Source organism: Jaculus jaculus, chromosome 12, assembly GCF_020740685.1.
Source record: "Jaculus jaculus isolate mJacJac1 chromosome 12, mJacJac1.mat.Y.cur, whole genome shotgun sequence".
Classification (NCBI taxonomy): domain Eukaryota; kingdom Metazoa; phylum Chordata; class Mammalia; order Rodentia; family Dipodidae; genus Jaculus; species Jaculus jaculus.
Genome location: NC_059113.1, coordinates 98,707,116 through 98,729,304, shown reverse-complemented (window position 1 = coordinate 98,729,304; position 22,189 = coordinate 98,707,116). Strand labels below are relative to the sequence as shown.

Here is a 22,189-nt window from a genome sequence, read left to right as displayed (position 1 = left end):
TTTACCCACTGTGATGAAACTTCCCCTTTGAGAGGGAGTCCAGTAGCTCTGTTAGGCAGTTAAGGTGACTGAACCCCTGAAAGTATCCTTGCAGTTTCCACTTTGCTAGAGAGCAAAGCATGATGTGACTTATCTCTTCCCTATATCTGTTTTCCCCCGGGAGGGAGATCTTCTTTCCTAGGATTTACTCCTGACATGGTGGTTGGTCAAGTTCAGCCCCAAAACTTGGTGGGATGGCTAGCCTCTTCCTGAGACAGTCTCTAGCCCAGACCAGTCTGCTGTCTCTCTGGCTCACCTGAGCCACAAGACAGGGCCCACCACCATAAGGTTATGCTGAGACGAGGGGAGAACCCCCTGGCTCCTACTTCTCACATGGGTTCTTTACCACCCCCTCCCCGCGCCTTTCTGCCCTCCACATGGCAGGAGCTCTTTGTATTGTCATGTTTTCCTCTCTAATTCTATCTTTTTCACAGTCTTCCAGGCCCACCATGTGGGCTCTCAGACCACATGGGTGTATTCACTTTCCTTCCCTTGGTTCTGTTCTTCCCTCCATAAATATTGTAACAATAATTTTCCTTCTCAGTTTGATTTACTCAATTCTTTGGTTAAATACAAACGTGAACCCAGGGTTTGGGGTTCAAGGACCTTCCTGACCCCCTAATATCCCTTTTCTCCTTGAAACTATAAGTCTGAAATAAACCCTTTCCTCCCACAAGCTGCTCTGGTTGGGTGACTTGGACCAGCCACGGGAAGCTGGGGCAGCAGACCCCGTCACCTACACGGGATGATGAGCAGAAACACCCCTAATGTGGAGATGCGCTCCTAACCACAGAACGAGAGCATAATGACTAAACAGTTTAGCAAGCAAGCATGTCGTGACATGCAGACATAGTGTGCACATGAGAAGCGTGAAATGATAGAAAATTCAAAAAGGCAAAGCTGGAAAGAGGCCTTCTTAAATATTTTCCCACACCCAGTGGACTCCTAACCACATACTGCAGTCTACGCTGGAACCACTGCCTTAAAAAGGGAACTTTTAAAGTACAACGCCAAAGATAACCTTCGATTACTTTCTTCCTTTCATTAACGCACACATATGTGCCTCAATGTACACAACAAGCCTATTGAAACTTGAGAAGTCAAGAGAATGGGAGATGCACAATCTTGGGTGCTTTACACTGGAGGGTGAAAAGAAGCTGTGAAAACAAAAACGTCTCAGAAGCAGAACTGATTTTGTTTCCTTTTGATCTAAACCATGCCCCTTATAATTGCCGTGATTTACAGGCCGGGGGCTTTAACCCATGTGTTGTTTCTGGGCACAGGAAGTAACATGGTAGTCATTAAAAAACTGTCACATAAACAGCCACCTACCAGCTCACTTGGGAGGCGTAATGTTGGGCAAGTAGTAAAGAAACCCTATTTTGTTTATTTTACTACCTGCTGACTCCCTGAGGAAAGAGATGGGCTGGTAAATTTTCTGAACATTCAACCCTTAATTATCCACACCAGCAGATCAGAGAAGAGCCACCGAGAGCCAAAATAAATCATCAAAATAAAAACACATGTGTTTTGTAAAGAAGACAAGATTTTGGGCATAGCCAGACAACTTCTTCTCTTACTTAGCACAGGGTCCACAGGCCAGACAAAGGCAGAGCCTATGGGCTTTGCAGTCAAGAGACTTCACTGTGAGCAGTAGCTTTCTAATTCACAGGCTATGGAGCCTCAAAAAATGTAGTCAGTCTATAATTATCCATTCCTTTATCTAAGAAGTAAGGGAGTTAGTACTAACTACCTACCTTACAGGGTATTAGAGAAGATTAACTGATAGAAGGCATTTGAAATGCTCAACACAATACTTCGTAAGTACCAATAAACAGGAATATATTATTTAGAGTGTGAGGACTGGATGGATTCAGTAACAAAAGTGGGAAGAGGAAATCACTGTGGGCAAGTATACTGGAATGTGATATAAAAGTCACTTTAAGAAACAATTGCTATTCTTCTGAAAATACTAAGAAATATGCACACTCCCTAACTGCTTTTGGGAACACCATGGCTTTAGTGAGATGCCTATTATAGAAAGGTAAGAAGAGAAAGCTAGGGCTGGAGAGATTGCTTAGTGGTTAAGGCACTTGCCTGTGTCCTAAGTACCCAGGCTTGATCCTTCAGATCCCACATAAGCCAAATGCTCATGGTGGCACATGCATCTGATGTTCATCAGCAGTGGCTAGAGACCCTGGTATACCCATTCTCCCTCTCTCTCTCCCCGCCTTTCTCCTAAATAAATAAATAAAAAGAAAACTGCCTTTCTTCCTATCTGAAAGAGTTCCCTCACCCAATGTTTTTCAGTTACCTGTCACAGGTAGGACACCCTGGCCTAGCGTGACAGAAGCCCCTAGGACCACTGTAAAGACAGAGGTGCTGTATTACCTGTGCCCAGTGGTTCTCAAACACAATCATGCATGTTTGTGGGTCAACTCCCTGCAGGCTCACAGCCTGCCGGAGTTTGCTTTCTGTTGAAACCGATGACATCATAAAACTTCTTCAACGCTTCTAAGTCATATTTAATTTTCATGGAAATGTAGTACGCAGTCATTAATGCTCAAGTATCATATCAGAAATGTAGTTTCTTCGGTCTTCATGGTCACCTTCCAAAAACCTATAAGGACAATGACAAATAGTGAATCTTGTTATGTTCACGTATTAAATACGATGCTGACTGTTAAATTTAAACAAAAAGGTAGACTTTCTCAAAGTCCAACACAGAAAAAAGCTACAAAATGTATATTAATACTCGCTTAAATGTTATCTTATTTTTTCTCACCTTGTTATAAAAGCTATGAAGCAATGTCATTACTACAGTATATGTATTTATCAAAAAAAAGTTTCTTTTTACTACAAGCAACCATAACCTACAAATTATTATTCTAAATCACTCAGATGTATTTTCCATAATCAAGCAACAAACTAATATTCATGTTGATAGAGTTAAGAAATACCTAATAACAGGGCTGGAGGGGTGGTGTAGCAGTTAAGGCGTTTGCCTGCAAAGCCAAAGGACCCAGGTTCAATTCCCCAGGACCCATGTTAGCCAGATGCACAAGGGGGCACATGTGTCTGGAGTTCGTTCACAGTGGCTGGAGGCACTGGTGCACCCATTCTCTCTCTCTGTTTATCTCTCTCCTTTTTTCTATCAAATAAATAAAAATAAAATATTAAAAAAAGAAATAACTACTAACAAGAAAACTAAGAGTTAAGCCAGGCATGGTGGCACATACCTTTAATCCCAACACTTGGGAGGCAGAGGTAGGAGGATCACCATGAGTTTGAGGCCAGCCTAGAACTGAAGAATGAGTGCTAGGTCAGCCTGGGCTAGAGTGAGACTCTACCTTGAAAAAAAATACATTATGTATGTATGTGAATGTCAAAAAACCCAACATGAGTTAATAGTGACATAAATAAATAGCTTAACACAACTTGGGGGAGTATTCAGACTCCAGGGACCAATACAGTTGAGTACTTTTTTATTATTTTAATTTATTTATTTGAGAGAGAGAGAGAGACAGACAGAAATAGGCAGAGAGAGAGACAGAAAGAGAGAAAACGGGCACACCAGGGCCTCCAACCACTACAAACAAACTCCAGATGTGTGTGCCTCCTTGTGCATCTGGCTTATGTGAGTCCTGGAGAGTTGAACCAGGGTCCTTTGACTTTGCAGGCAAGTGCCTTACTGGCTAAACCATCTCTCCAGCCCTTGAGTACTTTTAAAAATATATATTTATTTATTTGAGAGAGAATAGGCCAGGACCTCCAGCCACTGCAAAAGAACTCCAGAGGCATGCACCACCTTGTGCATCTGGCTTACGTGGGTGCTGGGAAATCAAACCTGGGTCCTTAGGTTTCACAGGCAAGCACCTGAACCACTAAAACAATCTCTCTAAATCCCCCCTTTTTTAAAACCAGTGATTTTCCTAATGAAATTAAGGGCCTACGGAGATAACTCAGTTGGTAAAGTGCTTGCTTTTAAAGTGTAAGGACCTGAGTTCAATCCCCAGAGCCCATGTTTTAAAAGCCAGGAATGGTGGCACATGCCTCCCACCCCATCACGGGGGAGAAGGAGATAGGCAGATCCCTTGAGGCTCAATGACCAGCCAGCCTAGTCTTACTGGAAAGCTCCCAGGTAATGTGAGACCCCATCATAAAGAAGGTATGTGGCTCCTGAGGCATGATGTCCAAGGTTATCCTGTGGTCTTCAGGACACAGGCACACATGTGCATAAACATATGCAGAGACAATAAAAAATTGAAAACATTCAAATTGAGACACTTTTTTTCATAAAAAGGTTTTTATTATTGTCATTATATGTAAAAACTTTATTTATTCATTTATTTATTTTGGTTTTTTGAGGCAGGGTCTCGCTCTAGCTCAGGCTGACCTGGAATTCACTACGGAGTCTCAGGGTGGCCTCAAACTCACAGCAATCCTTCTGCTTCTGCCTCCCAAGTGCTAAGATTAAAAGTGTACACCATCATATCCAGCATGAGACTCTAAAATCAAAAGGGAAAGGAAAGGGAAGAGAGAGGGAAAAGAAGAAAAACATTCCAGTCATTTCACAGTTATAAACTAGGTGAGTGAAGGTTTCTATTTTTTCTTTAAAATAACGGAATTCCAAATAACCCCGATAAGTCAGAGTTTAAAACAGGAGAGTGCTTATTCAGTATGAGTACACTACGGTGGACTCAAGTGATGAATTATGTGGATAAAATATGTAGAAACATTGACCATGTCACCAGAAGGGTGGGGGGAAGAGATGGCAAAGACCCCGAATGTGCCCTGAAGATGACTCAGCTATGTGGGGGCTCTCCAACAAAGCAGTTAGAACACTCCAGAAAAGGACTGAGTAGAGTTCACATTACTTCTTCCAGTATACAGATTGGAAACCATCTAGGAAAAAAAATAAAAAAGTAATTGCAAGTAACAGAAGAGTGGAAAGCAAAATTCATGATGAAAGTTTGAGGACCTGTGCCGGGGAGGGAGGGGGAAAGGCATTTTCCAGTAACGTGAAGGGTATCTCAAGGACAACATTGAATGAAGTTTCTCCCCACCACCACCAAGTGAGAGAGAAGGGTCTAGACGTGCTGATTCTGGGTGGAGTGAAGGCTGATGATTGTGTGGATGTAAATTTAAACAATGGAAAACATGAAGTTTATAAATGAGTACTTCTGGAGAGGGGTAGCTATCCCAAGGGAAAAGATCCTCAAAAGGATTTTAGAATGAAAGAACAGAAAACTTTAAGAATTCAACACTCTGAGGAAAGAAATACTGGCAAGAGTGGAAGTGTACTAAGGTGAGCAGAAAGAAGGGATTATCAGGAAGACTGTATCAATCACATACCTGAGGAAAACAACTTGTGTGCATCTTCTGTAGATGTATTTATCATACAATTCCTGATGCAAGCATGCTATTTTTAATAAACACTGCCCACCAGCAACCATGGTTCTTTGTAACTAGGAGTTGTCCAGCCGTCCAGTTAGCAGTTAAGGCGCTTACCTATGAAGCCTAAGGACCCAGGTTTGATTCCCCAGTACCTACATAAGCCAGATAAACATGGTGGTGCATGTGCTTGGAGTTCATCTGCAGTGGCTGGAGACCCTGGCATACCTATTTTCTCAGTCTCTGTTTCTCTCTCTCTCTCTCTCTCTCTCTCTCTCTTTCTGTGTAAATCATATTTAAAAAAAAATGGAAGTGGATATCCTGAATATCAGGTACCCAGGCACATATTCTCCCACCCCCAGACCATCTGTGATCTTTCTGCAAGTGTCCTCTTGCTTAAGTTTGCAACTCTTTTTAAGTAACAAGAGGTAAAGCAAAATTCAGAGTCAACTTCCTCACTGTATTTATAAAACACAGCCAATGCCTTTTATTCAGAAGCTGTAGAGATAATAATGAAGAAATTCAAAAGTTTTGGCTTATCCTAGAGTTTGAAACTGTAAAAGCCTTCTTGAGCCTCCTTCTCACTACAGGGTTTTAAGATTTTCTTCAAAGGAAAGAGAGGATCATGTATCCTACAAACTGCCTTGAAATAAAAAAATAAAATAAAAGCTTCAAAGAGCCTTTAAGGTAGCTCAAAGACAGCTCACATGAAGTCTTCTCAGAGATGCAAGAATATACTTTAACAGTATAAATAGATTAGCCAATGTCATGAACATACAAGTTAGTTCTTTCTTTCTTTTCTTTTTGTTTTGTTTTGTTTTTCAAGGTAGGGTCTTACTCTAGCCCAGGCTGACCTGGAATTCACTCTGTAGTCTCAGGGTGACCTTGAACTCATGGTGGTTTGCCTACCTCAGCCTCTCAAGTGCTGGGATTAAAGGCATGTGCCACCACGCCCGGCTTACAAACTAGTGTTGATGGAAGTAGAATTTATGACTCTGGGTTCCCAAATCGAGAGCTCTTTCTAAGAAATTACATTCATTTTCTCCTGGCTACAATATAACTCTTGGCCTCATTCCTTTAAGGAAACTGTATCTTTTCTAGGAAAAAAAAATGCATCTTGTTGAGTTCATACTGATCCAATCACACTCTGCGTGACAGACGCCTGCAGATTCTAAGTACATCATGAACATGGAAGGTAAAGCATAAAGAAAACACGGGACAGACAAGCTAAGGTGGAGAAGGGAAAATCTATACCAAAAAAGCTCACCACCCAAAACACTACTGAACACAACCAGACACCCAGAGTTGAATATGTCCATTCCCTCTGGCTTGTACAGTACGAGAGCGCTGCTCTATCCCCAGGGCAATAAAAGGCGGAATGAGACAGTTCCATTCTCATGAGTGATGTACCAGGGCTCATACTCTTGAGTACTTTGCTGTTCAATATATTGGCTGAATTTTCTTGGTTATCTACATTATTTTTTAAAGCCTGAGTCCTGAGCTTTGATAGCTCAGGGTTTTGTGGGGTTTTTGTTGCTGTTGTTATTTATTTATTTGACAGGGAGAAAGAGAAGGAGAGAGAGAGAATGGGCACACCAGGGCTCCAGCCTCTGCAAACAAACTCCAGATGCATGCACTCCCTTGTGCATCTGGCTTACGTGGGTCCTGGGGAATAGAACCTACATCTTTTGGCTTTGCAGGCAAATGCCTTAACTGCTAAGCCATCCCCCAGCCCTAACTACATCATCATCATCATCATCATTATTATTGTTATTATTATTATTTGCAGTCACTTTGTCACTTTGAGCATTTTGCTAAATTCTCAGATCACAGCTAAAGGAACTGAGTGAATACAGGACAAGGCTAAGCAAAAAGCCTGCAGCAGGTGACATGCTGCAGAGTAGTAAGGGACATTTCTCCCTGATGCCCCCTTCAGTCTTTGTCCTCCTCCATGTGAGGCATGTAGTGTGGGGATGGTGACAACCTAACTTGCCACTCTTAGCACACAGCTGCCCTGTTCTTCCCATAAATACGCATGTGCCCAGTGACTCAGACTTCACGCTTGAGAAAGAGCTCATAGACCATTTAGACCTTAAGAACTGATTTTTTTTTCTTTCTTCAAACAAACCACTGACACCAAAAAGTACCCAAAAGGCCCTGTTTGCAACAGTGGTGTGATACATGGTTCTATGGTGCAATTCATCGGGGGGTTTTGGCTGGCAGAAGAGGGGTGGGGAAGAGATCACCTGTCAGAGGACATGTATTTACAGCCTGATGGTACAGCAGATTCTTTGTGGTAAAGACAGAGCCATCTGCGTAATTTCCAGAGACATTACCAACTGGTTACATTTTATTTTATATAGAAGTAGTTTCTTTCCATCAACAAGGAAAGAAAAATTCTATGAAATTGCCTGTATGCTTCCATATCACAGAATTGTTACAAGATACCAGATAATGATAAAAGTTAAGATTCTAAAAGTTGCTCTTTCTCCACATCCTCAGAAGGGGGCCAGCAAGAGTGGGGTGGGATGAATAACTAAGCACACTGATTTATGTGTAGAAAAATGCCGTGTGAAGCCCATTGTGTTGATGCTAACTCTAGAATTATTATTATTATTATTATTATTATTATTATTATTATTATTTTTGGTTTTTCAAGGTAAGGTCTCACTCTAGCTCAGGCTGACCTGGAATTCACTATGTAGTCTCAGGGTGGCCTTGAACTCATGGCGATCCTCCTATCTCTGCCTCCCGAGTGCTGGGATTAAAGCTGTGCGCCACCACGTCTGGCTAGAATTAATTTTTTTAAAAGAAGAAAAAACTTGAGATTCTAGTGGTCCAAATCAGACATCTTGCCAATGTAAACATTTTTTTCAACCTCATTCCCAGTCTAATTTCAGACTCTTTAGAAATCTACAATTAGGAAAGCTATATACATGTGTCAGAATCACATTTTTCAGTAAGTGTCAGTAATCACTTTGACTTATCACTCTGTAACTAGAAAAGTAAATCTAAACTATAAATATTGTGGCATTTAGCTGCAAAAATTCTCACATCATCCTTCAAATGTTCTCTCTATTTAAATATAAATAGCCTTTAATGTGAATTATTTTTGAAAACCCCCTTAAGGGAAACAATGGAATGGCCCGCTGTATCAGTTACTTTCTCAGTGCCGAGACAAAATACTTGACCAGGAACAGCTTACTGAAAGAAAGGGTTAATTTTCAGCTTCCAAGTTTTGAGGGGAAGTGTCCATTTTGACAGGAAAAGGTGTGGCAGGCTGGAGCAGGAAAACTGTGTCATGCCTTCACAGTAGCATGAAGGAAGCAAAGGAGAAGGCAGGGCTGAGCTGTGACACCTTGAGGCCTATCCCCAGTGCCACGTTTCCTCCAGCAAGGCTGTACCTTCTAAGGTCCTATAACCTTTCCCAAGAGTGTCACCTTGCTGGGAATCAAGTCGTCCAAGCCATAAGGCTATGGGGGTCATTTTACTTTTCAAACAACCACACCACCACCCTTAGGGAGGAGGAATTGTCTTTTATTTTATTTTTATTTATGAAAGAGAGAGAGAGAGAAAGTGGGGGGGGCGTGTCAGGGCCTCTAGCTACTGCAAACAAACTCCAGATGCATGAGCCAACTCATGCTTATTGTGGATCCTGGGGAATTGCCTGGGTCCTTTGGCATTGCAGGCAAGCACCTTAACAGCTAAGCCATCTCTCCAGCCTTCATGAGGGATTCTTATTAAATGAAAAGCAACCCTATTTTCAGTCCTACTGAGAAGAAACCAATGTCGAAGGGAAATTTGTACATGAAGTAAAAGAGGATTTTGTTGGAGCAAAAGAAAGGTGTATTTCTCCTATCAGAAGAAAGAATTGAAGAGTTCCAGATAAAAAGGAAAGCAAAGCCACGACTTTTGTAGTGAGTTACAAGTCAGAAGCAATACCTGGAACTTGATGGAAACACACACCAGGTTCCCTTCCCATTTCTACTTCACCCTCCTCATAGTTCCCTTGTTGACCTCAGAAGTAGTGAGAGAACCTAGACAAATTGAAAGTATGGTGAAAACGGTAAGATCTAAAAGTCTGTAGCTCACGGGCTGGAGAGATGGCTTAGCAGTTAAGGTGCTTGCCTGCCAAGCCAAAGGACCCAGGTTTCATTCCCCAGGACTCACATAAAACCAGAAGCACAAGGTGGTACGTGCATCTGGAGTTCATGTGCAGTAGCTACAGGCCCTGGTGTGTCTATTCTATTTGCCTCTTTTCTTTTCCTTCTCTCTCTCTCTCTCTCTTCTCTCACAAATAAATAAATAAATTTTTAAGAAAATTAAAAAAAATCTTAAAAGTCTGTAGCTCTTCTCTCCATGCTTGGAAGTCTGAAAGTAAAACTGTCTTAAGAGGACTTGAGTTTGAGCTAGACAGAACCAAGGGCTCTATTTCCACCTCTAAGAGCTAGGAGATCTTGAGGGATGTAAACAAACAAACCAGAAAAAGCTACTCATTTAGAACTCACTTGGGTAAATGGGATTAAATTATGATTTATTAAATCTCTCCCAGCTTAAGTCATGACTTTATGCCCTGATTGTGATTGTTGTGACCAGATGATCATTAAAGAATGATAATGGTCTATGTACAGAAGACTTTGTAAGAACTCCAGTTACATGGGCTGAGGCAGAGGCTCAGTGAGCACAGTACTTGCCACGCAAGCCCCAGGACCTGAATGTGGACCCCCAGCCCCCATGTAAACGCATGGCATGTGGCATGTGTCTACAATCCCAGCGGCGGAGAGATGGAGGCAGGAGGATCCTTAGGGCTTTCTGGCTAGCTAACCTTGAAATGATGAGCAAGGTTCAGTGCACGACCCTGTCTCCAAAAAGGAAAAAAAAAAAAAAGTGCTGTGTGTGGTGGTGCACGCCTTTAACCCCAGCACTCAGGAGGCAGAAGTAGGAGGATCACTGTGAGTTTGAGGCCACCCTGAGACAACATAGTGAATTCCAGGTCAGCCTGGGCTAGAGTGAAACCCTACCTTAAAAAATAAAAACAAAAACAAACAAAAAAAGGTGATGGGGATAAAGAGATGGTTCAGCATGTAAGTAACAATGAGGGCCCAAGGGGAACTTGTTCACCCTGAGTTTGAGTCTTCATCACTCCTATAAACAGCTGGGCATGGCCACACTGGAAACCGAGACCTGTGAAGAGGAGAGACCAAAGAATTGCTAGGGCTCACTAGTCTGACCAAAACGGGAAACCCTGGGTTCCATGAGAGACTCTGTTTCAAGCACACACATGGGTGAGCAGTAGGGGAGGTCACCTGATGGTCACACATCTGCACACATATCTATACACACGCCCCACCACATCGCACAGACAGTGCACCCTATATGCACAAAAAAAATGGGTTGGAGAGTGACTGAGGAAGACACCTGATATTGACGTCTGGTCTACATGCACAAGCATATATGCATGCACATGCATGTACTCATATACATATTAACATGCATACATGCATAAATACCACATGCATGTACAAAAACAGAACTCTGGTTGAAAATGAGATTCTACCTGTAGTCTTTGTATTAGTAAAGCCCATTTCCTTTAAGGAACTCATAACACAGAAATCAACCACTCAGGGCTGGAGAGATGGCTTAGCAGTTAAGGCGCTTGCCTTCAGAGCCTAATTGCTAGGGTTCCATTCCCCAGTATCCATGTAAATCCAGATGCACAAAGTGGCACATGCATCTGGAGTCCATCTGCAGTGCATGGAGGCCCTGGCATACCCAGTCTCTGTTTCTCTACTCTCTCTCTCTGCTTATAAATAAATCAATAAATAAAGGTTTTAAAAAATCAACCACTAAAATGTTAAATCTGTGCGTTTCTTTTTATTTTATTTTATTTTTGTTTTTTTCAAGGTAGGGTCTCACCATAGCCCAGGCTGACCTGGAACTCACTATGCAGTCTCAGGGTGGCCTCAAACTCATGGCGACCCTCCTACCTCTGCCTCCTGAGTGCTAGGATTAAAGGCATGCGCCACCATGCCCGGCCTTTTTTAAAATTTATTTTTATTTATTTATTTATTTGACAGAGAGAGGGAATGGGCACACCAGGGCCTCCAGCCACTGCAAATGAATTCCAGATGCATGGCGCCCCCTTGTGCATCTGGCTTACATGGGTACTGGGGAACTGAACATGGGTCCTTTGGCTTTGCAGGCAAATGCCTTAAAGCCATCCCTCCAGCCCCTGAGTTTCTTTTTTGGTGTGTCTTTTTCTTTTCCTCAGCAACTATCAGTAGAAAGATGCACTGTTTTAGAATACACATTAGAATGCCCTGAATTGGCTGTTACTAAATACATAACAAGTCTATTACTGTAAGTGTGCTTATCACATAAAATTCCATCTAAGGGTGACGACTCTTCAAATATTAGGAACATCTGCAGAGAGGAAAGCATGGTGCCCTCAATTATAACTAATAGCACTGTGTGTGTGTGTGGGGGGGGGTAATCACTTTGGGCCCAGCTACCTCAAACAACCTCTTCTTGAAGCCTAATAAAAATCTCATTAAACCAAAATCCTCCCCGTGTGCTAATCCTCTGGCCCAATTTCCTTTTCTGTCTCCTACGGTACTGTGTGGATGTGCCAGGCTATAAGAAATCCAGCAAGCATCAAACGTCCCCCAGCTCTCCTGGACCTTGTCTTGTGCTTCCCTCCATGTGCCAAAGCCTTGCTCTGGCTCATTCACCACTTATGTCCATCAGGCCAGTCAGGCAGGAGCCTGTTTTGTTTCACCACCTTACAGGTCACCAGTTAATATATACAGCGCGCACAAAGAAAATTCTCTCCATGCACACATTCCAAATGGCTTCAAGCTGTGATAAATGCATGCTTTGAAAAGTAACAAGATTGCAGAGCACTGTTAACAAAGCCAGGAAATAATCCCATCATGGTTCACACCGTGATTTCACAACAGCCTCCCAACTAGGTTACAGTCAAGTACAACAAAATGATAAGCAACATCAATGGCGAAAGAAAAATCAAAATTAATATTCAAACTCTTACCTGAAATTTCGTTTTGAACTTTTAAGGCTATTTAAGAAACTATGTTATTTCAACTGCTCTCCTTCAATAAAATGTAAAAGCCACTTCAAAGACACATTCATGACAAAAATCATTTGGAGCACCAAAACAGAGCTAAAAGCTAGTTCAGATTCTAAAGAGATTATGGAAAATGTAGTCATGGGATTTTGTGATTTCTATGATTAAAAAAAAAAGTCCTGTTATGAACAGAGAGGAAACATGTCTAATCCAGGCAGCATATACGTGCAATCTGAGATTGTCCAGTCATACCCCAACACGGTCCCTTGGCCACCCGTTCCTCTCTCACTTCAGTGGCAGCCTTTGTAGCACTGTTTCAATAGTAAGCACTGGGAAAGATCTTGCATATTCATGAACAATTGTCTTGTTACATAAATTATGGCATTTCCATATAGGGGATATTATGTCACAATTTTTTTTTTTATTTTTTTGAGGTAGGGTCTCACTCTAGCCCAGGCTGACCTGGAATTCACTATGGAGTCTCAGGGTGGCCTCGAGCTCACGGCGATCCTCCTGCCTCTGCCTCCCGAGTGCTGGGAGTAAAGGCATGCGCCGCCACACCTGGCAATGGCATAATATTCTTGCTGTTGTATATGTATACGTATCCTGCCACCCCTTCCATAGATGTACATTGAGAACTGTCTCTTAAAAAATTGTGACATAGGCTGGCGTGGTGGCGCACGCCTTTACTCCCAGCACTCGGGAGGCAGAGGCAGGAGGATCGCCGTGAGCTCGAGGCCACCCTGAGACTCCATAGTGAATTCCAGGTCAGCCTGGGCTAGAGTGAGACCCTACCTCAAAAAAATTAAAAAAAACAAACAAACAAAAAAAGAATATTATGCCATTATTTGTGTAAGAAAAAAAAAAAAAGAATGGGCCATTGTTGTAACCCTCCCTGGGTTCCAGTCTAAGCACTCTGCTTCCTGGCTATCCCTGAGATGTGACCAGCTACCTCATCCTCCACCTGCCATGGCTGCAGGCCATTTTCTCTGTGCCCGATGGGCTTTGTCCCCTGAACCAGGAGCTTAGTATAAGTCTTCCCCTACGGTGTTTCTGCTGTATGTTTCATCAAACGACAGGAAAGGGTTTTAATAACAACTCAGTAAAACAAACTTTAACGAAAAAATGAGGAAAAGTCCTCAGTTCAACTGAAGTATAGCAATAATAACATGCTTGAAATCTCTTTCGAGTCCCAGTATAAAAGACCCTGTACAGTGACAGCAGTCTGATGATGAGTAGCTTAATGCAATATGCTCTCTGACTTGACTATGATGCCCACAAAGTATTTGTAAGCTGCTCTAATATAAATACCTGTAAGGGAAAATCAACTACCCCCGTCCCTGAGGATACTTAGGACCTCTGCAGATACCAAGATCTACATGCGATCAAGTCATATCCTTCTGCTATGCAGTAAATCATCTCCAGATCACTTGCAATTCAAATCCTGCATGAACAGTTATTGAACAGCATTGTTTGGCGAACAAAGACAAGGGACAACATCTCTACATGTCTGGTACAGATGCAACATTTTAATTCTCGAACATTGTGCAACTGTGGATATGGAACCTGCAGCAAGGGGGCCAATGATACAACTGTAGTTACAAAGTTGTTAACTTCCAATGAAATAAATATGGATAAAAATCACATGCCAAGAAAGGGTAATGGAGTCAAAATAGTGGCAGTCTTATTTTTAAGGAGCACCATTTTTAAATATTACTGTACAATAATGCTAACTGAATAAATGTCTTACAATTTGCTCTCAGCCGATAGAATTCCTAGCTCTAAGAATTATAATGTTTGCTAAACATTTTGTCAAGCTAGATCAGTGAATCTCCAAGTACAGTCTGAAGAAGTCTAAGCCCCCCCACCCCAAGACCATTTTCATGGATTTTCAATAATGTTTTTCAAGGACTTCTTTTTAAAAAAAAATGAAAATCACATGCTCAACCATATTTATTGCTGCTCAATTTATAATAGCTGGGAAATGGAACCAGCCTAGATGTCCCTCAACAGATGAGTGGATAATGAAGATGTAGCACATTTATACAATGGAGTTCTACTCAGCGGTAAAGAAAAATGAAGTTATGAAATTTGCAGAAAAATGGATGGACCTGGAAAGTATTATACTAAGTGAGGTAACCCAGGCCCAGAAAGCCAAGCGCCACATGTTCTCTCTCATATGTGGATCCTAGCTACAGATGATTGGGCTTCTGCGTGAGAATGAAAATACTTAGTAGCAGAGGCCAGTAAGGTAAAAAGGAGACATAAAGGGTAGAGAAAGGAAGGGAGGAGGATACTTAATAGGCTGATATTGTATATATGTAATTACAATGATTGTAATGGGGAGGTAATATGATGGAGAATGGAATTTCAAATGGGAAAGTGTGGGGGTGGGGAGGGAGGGAATTACCATGGGATATATTTTATAATCATGGAAAATGTTATTAAAAATTTAAAAAAAAATGAAAATCACTGCTGGGGAGATGGCTCAACAGGTTAAGAGCACTTGCCCCTTAAGCATGAAAGCAACTTGGGCCAGAGACCAAGCTCAACTCCCCATATGCCACTTAAAAAGCTAAGCATGGCCATGCACATTGTAACCCTCACCCACAGGGGCTGGAGAATGGAGAATTGCTGGGACTTGCTGACTGACAGCAACTCTGAGCTGGGCAAGAGGCCCTACCTCAAGGAAACAGACAAATGGCCAACAACAGAAGGACAGACACTTGGTGCTCTCCTCTGGTCTCCACATATACATGCATGGGACGTGTGCATCTGCACAAACACATCCATACAGCACACATCACACATCACACACACACACACACACACACACACACACACACACACGCACGCACACTCTACACACAAATGAAAATCAAGCTGGATGTGGTGTCAGACCCCTGTAATTTCAGCACTTGAGAGACAGAGGCAGGAGGATCATGAGTACAAGGACAGCCTAAAATACACAGTAAAACTTTGTCTCAAGAAAGAGAAAGAAAAGATCTTTTAGATGCTTCAAATCCTAGTAGTCACAACACTCACATGACACACATCAAAAATCTTAAGAGCTGGGCGTGGTTGTACCTGCCTTTAATCCCAGCACTCGAGAAACAGAGGTAGGAGGATCACTGTGAGTTCAAGGCCACCCTGAAACTACATAGTGAATTCCAGGTCAGCCTGAGCTAGAAGGAGACCTTGAAAAACCAAACAAAACAAAAAAACAAAAAACAAAACTTAAGCAAGCTGGGTGTGGTGTTCCATGCCTTTAATCTCAGCATTTGGGAGCCAGAGTATGGGCGGGTTGCTGTGAGTTTGAGGCCATCGTTGGCCAGAGCAAGACCCTTTCTTGAAAAACCAAAAACAATAAAAATTAAAAAAAAAAAAAAACAAAGAAAGGGCAAAAACAACCAAGCAATGTGAATCTAGTTCACTATAAAGATCTCTTCTATCTAAACAAATTTTCTGTATTACAAATTACCATAGTTAGACCTGAGTAATTTTACAATTTCTAACTCCTTTAATTTGTTTTTTCTTTTGGATATTTTTTATAACCTTGTATAAAATTTATTTTTTCAGACTAAGATTTGATCTGCAAACCAAATCATGTTCCTTACATGTTCTTTTTAAATTTGTTTGTTTGTTTGTTTTTCAAGGTAGGGTCTCACTCTAGCCCAGACTAACCTGGGATTCTCTCTGTAGACTCAAGCTGGCCTCAAATTCACATTGATCCTCCTACCTCTGCCTCCAGAGTGTGCTGGAAATAAAAGTGTATGTCACCATGCCCAGACTTCATGCTGTCTTTTTAAGAGATCTATATATTTATTTGCAAGCAGAAAGAGACAGAGAGAGCATGAGAAAGTATATGGCTATACCAGGGCCTCTTGCCACTGCAAACGAACTCCAGATGCATATGGTAGTTTGTCTATCTGGCTACAAGTGGATACTGCGGAATTGAGCCCAGGCCAGAAGGCTTTGCAAACAAGCACCTTTATCTGCTAAGCCACTTCCAGCCCACCCTCTCTTGTCAATGCATTCTGGTCACAGCAGCAGATCTGCCTGTTCTGAAAGCTTTGTCTTGCTGCAGGTATCATTCTGTGGAATTCCAAAACAGCCAGGCAAAGCATGGTGCCAAGCCCGAGTGCAGGCCGCTGAGCTTCTCAGGACGACACACGTCCACACGCACATCCAGCTCTGCACACAGATGTGGGGACCAGCCATCCAGTGAGGCCTTTTGGAGACCTGTCAGTGGAAGGCCCACGTGATGTGCTATGACCAGAAATGGAAGCTCACGTGTTATTTCAACAGCTAGAACTCAGGTCTCCAAGTCAGCTTTGCCAAGATATAAAAGCTGAAATGGCTTATATAAGCAATGTCTTTGCTGCAGCAGGGCTCGCTTGTTGATGTGACAGCTGCCACTACCACCCGCCATGCAGACCTACAAAGAGGCTGCTTCGTGGGGAGAAAGTTGACCTATGAACCTCCAAAACCAGCTGGGTGGATGACCATTCTCCCACGGTGGCTGCAGTTCGTTGCACTTGCCTCTAGAGTGACTTGAGTGCACCTTAGTGGTTCTAGGCCATCAACGTTTCTTTCATTAAAGTGACTCCACTAAATTAACAGATGAATTATCCATGTCACTAGTGCGAGGGAGAAAGTAAGAAAATACTCAAAAGACAGTCTCGTTAAGTTTGGCTCCAGATGAACTTTGCCCTTGTCACAGTGTTTCTCCCTAGAGTTGGTGCTTCGGGCAGAAAACAAGGAGCAAGAACAGACACGGGTTTCCACGTCCTCCTCGGATGCATTCGGCACTTCAGACCCAGTGAAGCACTATGCCTCAAAGGAGGCCCAGGAGTGCCACCCAACAGCAGAGCTCTTGCCTAGCAGGTGCAAGGCCTCGGGTTTGGTCCCCATTACCACGAAATAAATGAGCAAATAAATCAAAGGAGCTATGAAAGTGGTATGGGAGCCAAGAACACAATCAGTGTATTGCTTTTCTTTTGCAAAAATAATTTTACATAATATTGACACATAGTTAACCCATTATATGCCCTAGAGACTTAGCAAAAATGGATGATCTCATCCCATGCTATTATAAGGGAGCTTCACCTTTACTGGGAATTATGTTCTAACAGCACAGAAGGCATGAAAATACTCTAAACCTGACCATACATCTCTCAAAGAAACACAGAAGCTACAAGACAACAGCTTCCTCATTAAGTTGGGCAAATAGAAGAAAATGCAACAAAGCAGTACTTCTGTGGGCTAAGACACTTAAAAGGAATGTGTGCCATCAGATATAAGAATCACTTTCAGCAGAGAGAAATGGGAGGTAGAAACCAGGCCCAATTCAGAACATGGCATCTAGACATCTGTAATTCAAGAAGAAACTCAAAAGGACCTGAACCTTACTGGCCTCCCTCTTTCTCAGTCTCTTGTCTTTTTAAGGAGGAAGAACAAAGGAGCCAAAGAAATATAGAACAAATGAAGCAAACTCCACGGAGGCCCTTCACAAACAGCAGTGATACATAGCAAAACCTGCACAGCGCTCTGTAAATTCTATTTTCCTGCTTTCACACAAAAAGGACGTAATACAGGCAAGCCATCCATGAGGCCATTCAAGGAGCAAGTTAAAAAGAAAGATGTTTCCATTAAGAAAACACATTCTCAGATCCTAAAATTTTGAAATTTACACCCAGAAATACAGCATAAAAACACTGCCAATTAACCGGACATGGTGGTGCACGCCTTTAATCCCAGCACCTGGGAGGCAGAGGCAGGAGGATTGTCGTGAGTTTGAGATCATCCTGAGACTACATGGTGAATTCCAGGTCAGCCTGAGCTAGAGTGAGTCCCTACCTTGAAAAACAAACAAACAAACAAAATGAAACATTGCCAACTAGAAACAGAAACATGGTTCAAAAGTAAGGAATGGATAATGATATGACAAGAGCAAACAAATGTAAGCATCTGCACTTTAGGCAAGCCTGATGACTGCAATGATAATATTTATCTAAATTATAAAGAAATTATGAGCAATAGCTTCCAGTTCATTTCTAGGTTATTTTCTGTGAGAAATACAAATAGAACTTTGATCCTAAATCTGACCATGTTTGGGTCTTAACGTTTCCAAAAATATGCTTATATTTAAATTACATGAAAAATATGAACATTTAGTTAGCACTGGAAAATATTTTATGCAACCATAGTTTATTGAAGGGCAAAAGTGACTATCTCTAAGAAATTGGCACAACCCTTTCTACCATATGTTCTTAGAATTTAAGCTATAAAATAAGAGGAAGTTTTAAAAAAAAGCATGCTGGTATTAAATATCTGACATGATCATATCACAGTAACAACTTTTCTAACCTAATCAGTATTCTATATTTATTGCCTGCACAAAAGCATAATTGTTTGTTGATTTGTTCAAAATTACTAGTTGATTTGAGTAACCAACCAAGTCAGCCAGACAGCCTTAATTAGTCAGATCAACACTCTATCAAAGTGACCAATATGTTTCTGAATCAGGGATTAAATTCAACAACATCCCCACAACCCTAAGTCCAAAGCCTTGATTGGTCTTGTTTAACTCAGATAATTTTCACAGTGACGCAACGCATGCAATGTTGCAAATGCGCGGGGGTGCATGCATCTGCAGTTTGTTCGCAATGGCTAAAAGCTCTGGTGTGCCCATTCTCTCTCCTTCCCTCCCCCCCCAAAAAAAAAATCAATGAAATCAGATACTCTTGTTTCCAAAAAGATAAGAGGAAGTAGGGGAGGAGAAGGAAGAAAGCTGTGTTTGCTATTGAGCCAAGGAGAAAGAAACAAAAATGGATTCTTACCAATCAAACCACCTCTCAGAGCCTCAAATTCCATTAAAGGCCACAATTCTGTTGATTTGATGCCAAACGCCTCTAACATGTTCTTTCTCAAGAAGAGTGTGCTTTCAGAAGAACAAGGAAAGCAATACATTTAAAGGCTGGAGAAAATGTTCTTCCATTTACTGGGGTCAGTGAAACATCCATCATAGGGAAACACAAACACCTTACAGAATAAAAGATCAGAGGAGCTGCACGAGGAGATCAAAGAGCCAGCGCCTCTGGGAGAAGCAAACGTGTAACTGTCTGAACAGATTCCCCCATCATTCTTCTCCCAGATCTAGCTGATGCGATTACAGGGAGTGCCACAAAGCAGAACATACTACCCTCCAACAAAAAAAAATGTGATTAAAAATCATTAATTCTATTTTGGCTCACTCACTCTGTAGAAAGAATTTTTTTAAGTCATTAAATAGAATAACCATATAATGGAAAGTTTTAATGAAGCAAAAGCATCCCCATTAGCTACATGCACTACAAGTATGTGTATGGCATTGCCATTCGCTTGACATAGCAAGTGCACACTCAGTAAATGGCTTCAGGGAGCAGAAGGAACTGGACATATTCAAGTGACACCCTTAGATCTAACTGCGCCTGCTTCCTATCATGACAGCGCAAAGAGCTTGTCACTAAAAATTGGAAGAGTAGCCAGGTGTGGTGGTGCAAGCCTTTAATCCCAGCACTCAGGAGGCAGAGATAGGAGGATCGCCATGAGTTGGAGACCACCCTGAGACTACATAGTGAATTCCAGATCAGCCTGCGCTAGAGCTAAATCCTACCTCAAAAAGCAAACAAGGGCTGGAGAGATGGCTTAGTGATTATGGCATCTGCCTGCAAAGCCAAAGAATCCCAGTTCAACTCTCTGGAATCCACGTAAGCCAGATGCACAAGGTGGTGCATGCGTCTGGAGTTTGTTTGCAGTGGCTGGAGGCCCTGGCGTACCCATCCTCTCTCTCTCTCTCTGCCTCTTTCTCTCTCTTTTATACACACACACACACACACACACACACACACATATTAACTAAAGCAAGAGGTAAAATTCAAAATCAAATGAAACACGCTCAGCATAATTTTAGCAAAAAAGTTTTCTCAAGTTGCCAATGTCAAAAACAGGTAGCATTAGATGCCTACAAATGCCAGCCTTGAACCTGCCTACTATCTCTCTCCTCTCTAAATCTGTTAACTAAACTAGGACTCTCTATGGCAATGTGAATTCTGATGAAGCAATTTCAGGCATTCTGCAGGATGAGGATGACATCTTTTGTTATTCATTAGTTGACTCAAAAGGCATTTAATCCAAGTGCCCAGTGGGGCATGTGACTAAAATGCAGCCTCAGGGAATGGTCACCTCACTGTGGGGAGCTGTTTTATCCTGCTAACAGCAATGACCACCGAGAAAAAGGGCATCCACTGAGCATGTGTTCTGTGCCAGACACCACCCTTAAACTGTCCATTCTCACTACCACCCAAGGTCTGCCTCTCCCATTTCACAGATGAGGAGCTGAGGCTTAGAGAAAGTGGCTGGCAAGTCGGAAGGACAGCATGGAAGGGAGCTGGAATCGGTCTGCAGCTGTGATCAAGAAAGGCCGGTTTAGAATGGCTTCACCAAGACATAGCTCCTTCCTCAGTGCCACCACCACAAGCCCACAGCTGAGAGGGACGCCAGGAAGCAGAACCCACGTGAGCAGATGAGAGGTGTGGGCATGCAAACAGGCAGTGACTGATGCCTGAAGCCCACCCGCCCCTAATGAAAGAGCTCCATCTGGTTGTTGGCTTGTGTGTTTTGCCACAGGATCAACAGAACAGTGTGGCAAAAACTGTATTTCGATGATTGAAAGCAATGTTCAGGGAGATGAGAAAGCTGAGAACAGGCAAAATTATGGCCTGGAGAAGCTACAACCCCTAGCTAACAAGTCACTGCTATACCATCGCAATACATCAATCAAACAATCTAGAAAGTAGAGTTTAAGCCACTATGGATGTTGTATTTTCCTGTTGAAGTAAGGACCAACTATACCTTACTTAACTATACGAGGTCCAACTGGTTACCATTCCAATAGATGGTATAAAGATGAAAAACAAAAAACCTGATTATTCTGTCAGCAAAAAGAAACAACACTAAGTATTAACCATTTATTATATCCTAATTCATCACTTTATCTGAGACGGTACACATTAATATCTATAGATTACTGTCAATTACCCAAAACGCAATTTAAAGCACATTTTTATATTTAAAAAAAATTGTTTATTTGTTGAGAGGGGGCAGGTAGAGAGAATGGCTATGCCAGGACTTCTAGCCACTGCAAACAAACTCCAGTTGCATACACCACCTTATGCATCTGGCTTACCTAGGAACCAGAGAATCAAGCCTGGGTCCTTAGGCGCCACAGGCAAGCTCCTTAGCTGCTAACCCATCACTCCAGTCCATGAAGCTCTTTTTCATTTTCCCTTTCCTACAGCATATACTGACCAATGGTGGAAGTAACAGTTCTGTACATTTTGGAGTTTTCTTTTCATTTTGGAGTTTCAATTAACACGTTAAAATGTAACCATATGTATTGCTCTGACATTGTTTATAAAATGCAAGACCAGGCAATCTTTTCAATATGTATTCAGATCATTAATTGCACTAATCCTTACAACAAATCCCCTGTGGATCAAATGCTGTAATTTGGCTCTCTCTCTCTCTTTAATAAAATTTCTGTAGACCATCCTCTTGTTCTCCAAGCTGCATAGTCCCAGACTCTTCTTGGGATAATTATAATACAAAGCACACTCCTGTGTGTGCAAT

The 22,189-nt window shown here is 42.0% G+C and overlaps 1 protein-coding gene across 1 annotated transcript in view; it reads right to left on the bottom strand.

The window, feature by feature from the left end:
• The window catches only part of Fhip1a (FHF complex subunit HOOK interacting protein 1A), a 262,253-nt gene that overhangs the window by 88,925 nt on the left and 151,139 nt on the right, over nt 1-22,189 (bottom strand). Inside the window, exon 3 of the mRNA XM_004655951.3 lies at nt 2,431-2,659. Within this exon, the coding sequence (XP_004656008.1) occupies nt 2,431-2,535 (105 nt within the window). The 5' untranslated portion in view covers nt 2,536-2,659. The remainder of the gene's footprint in view (nt 1-2,430; nt 2,660-22,189) is intronic.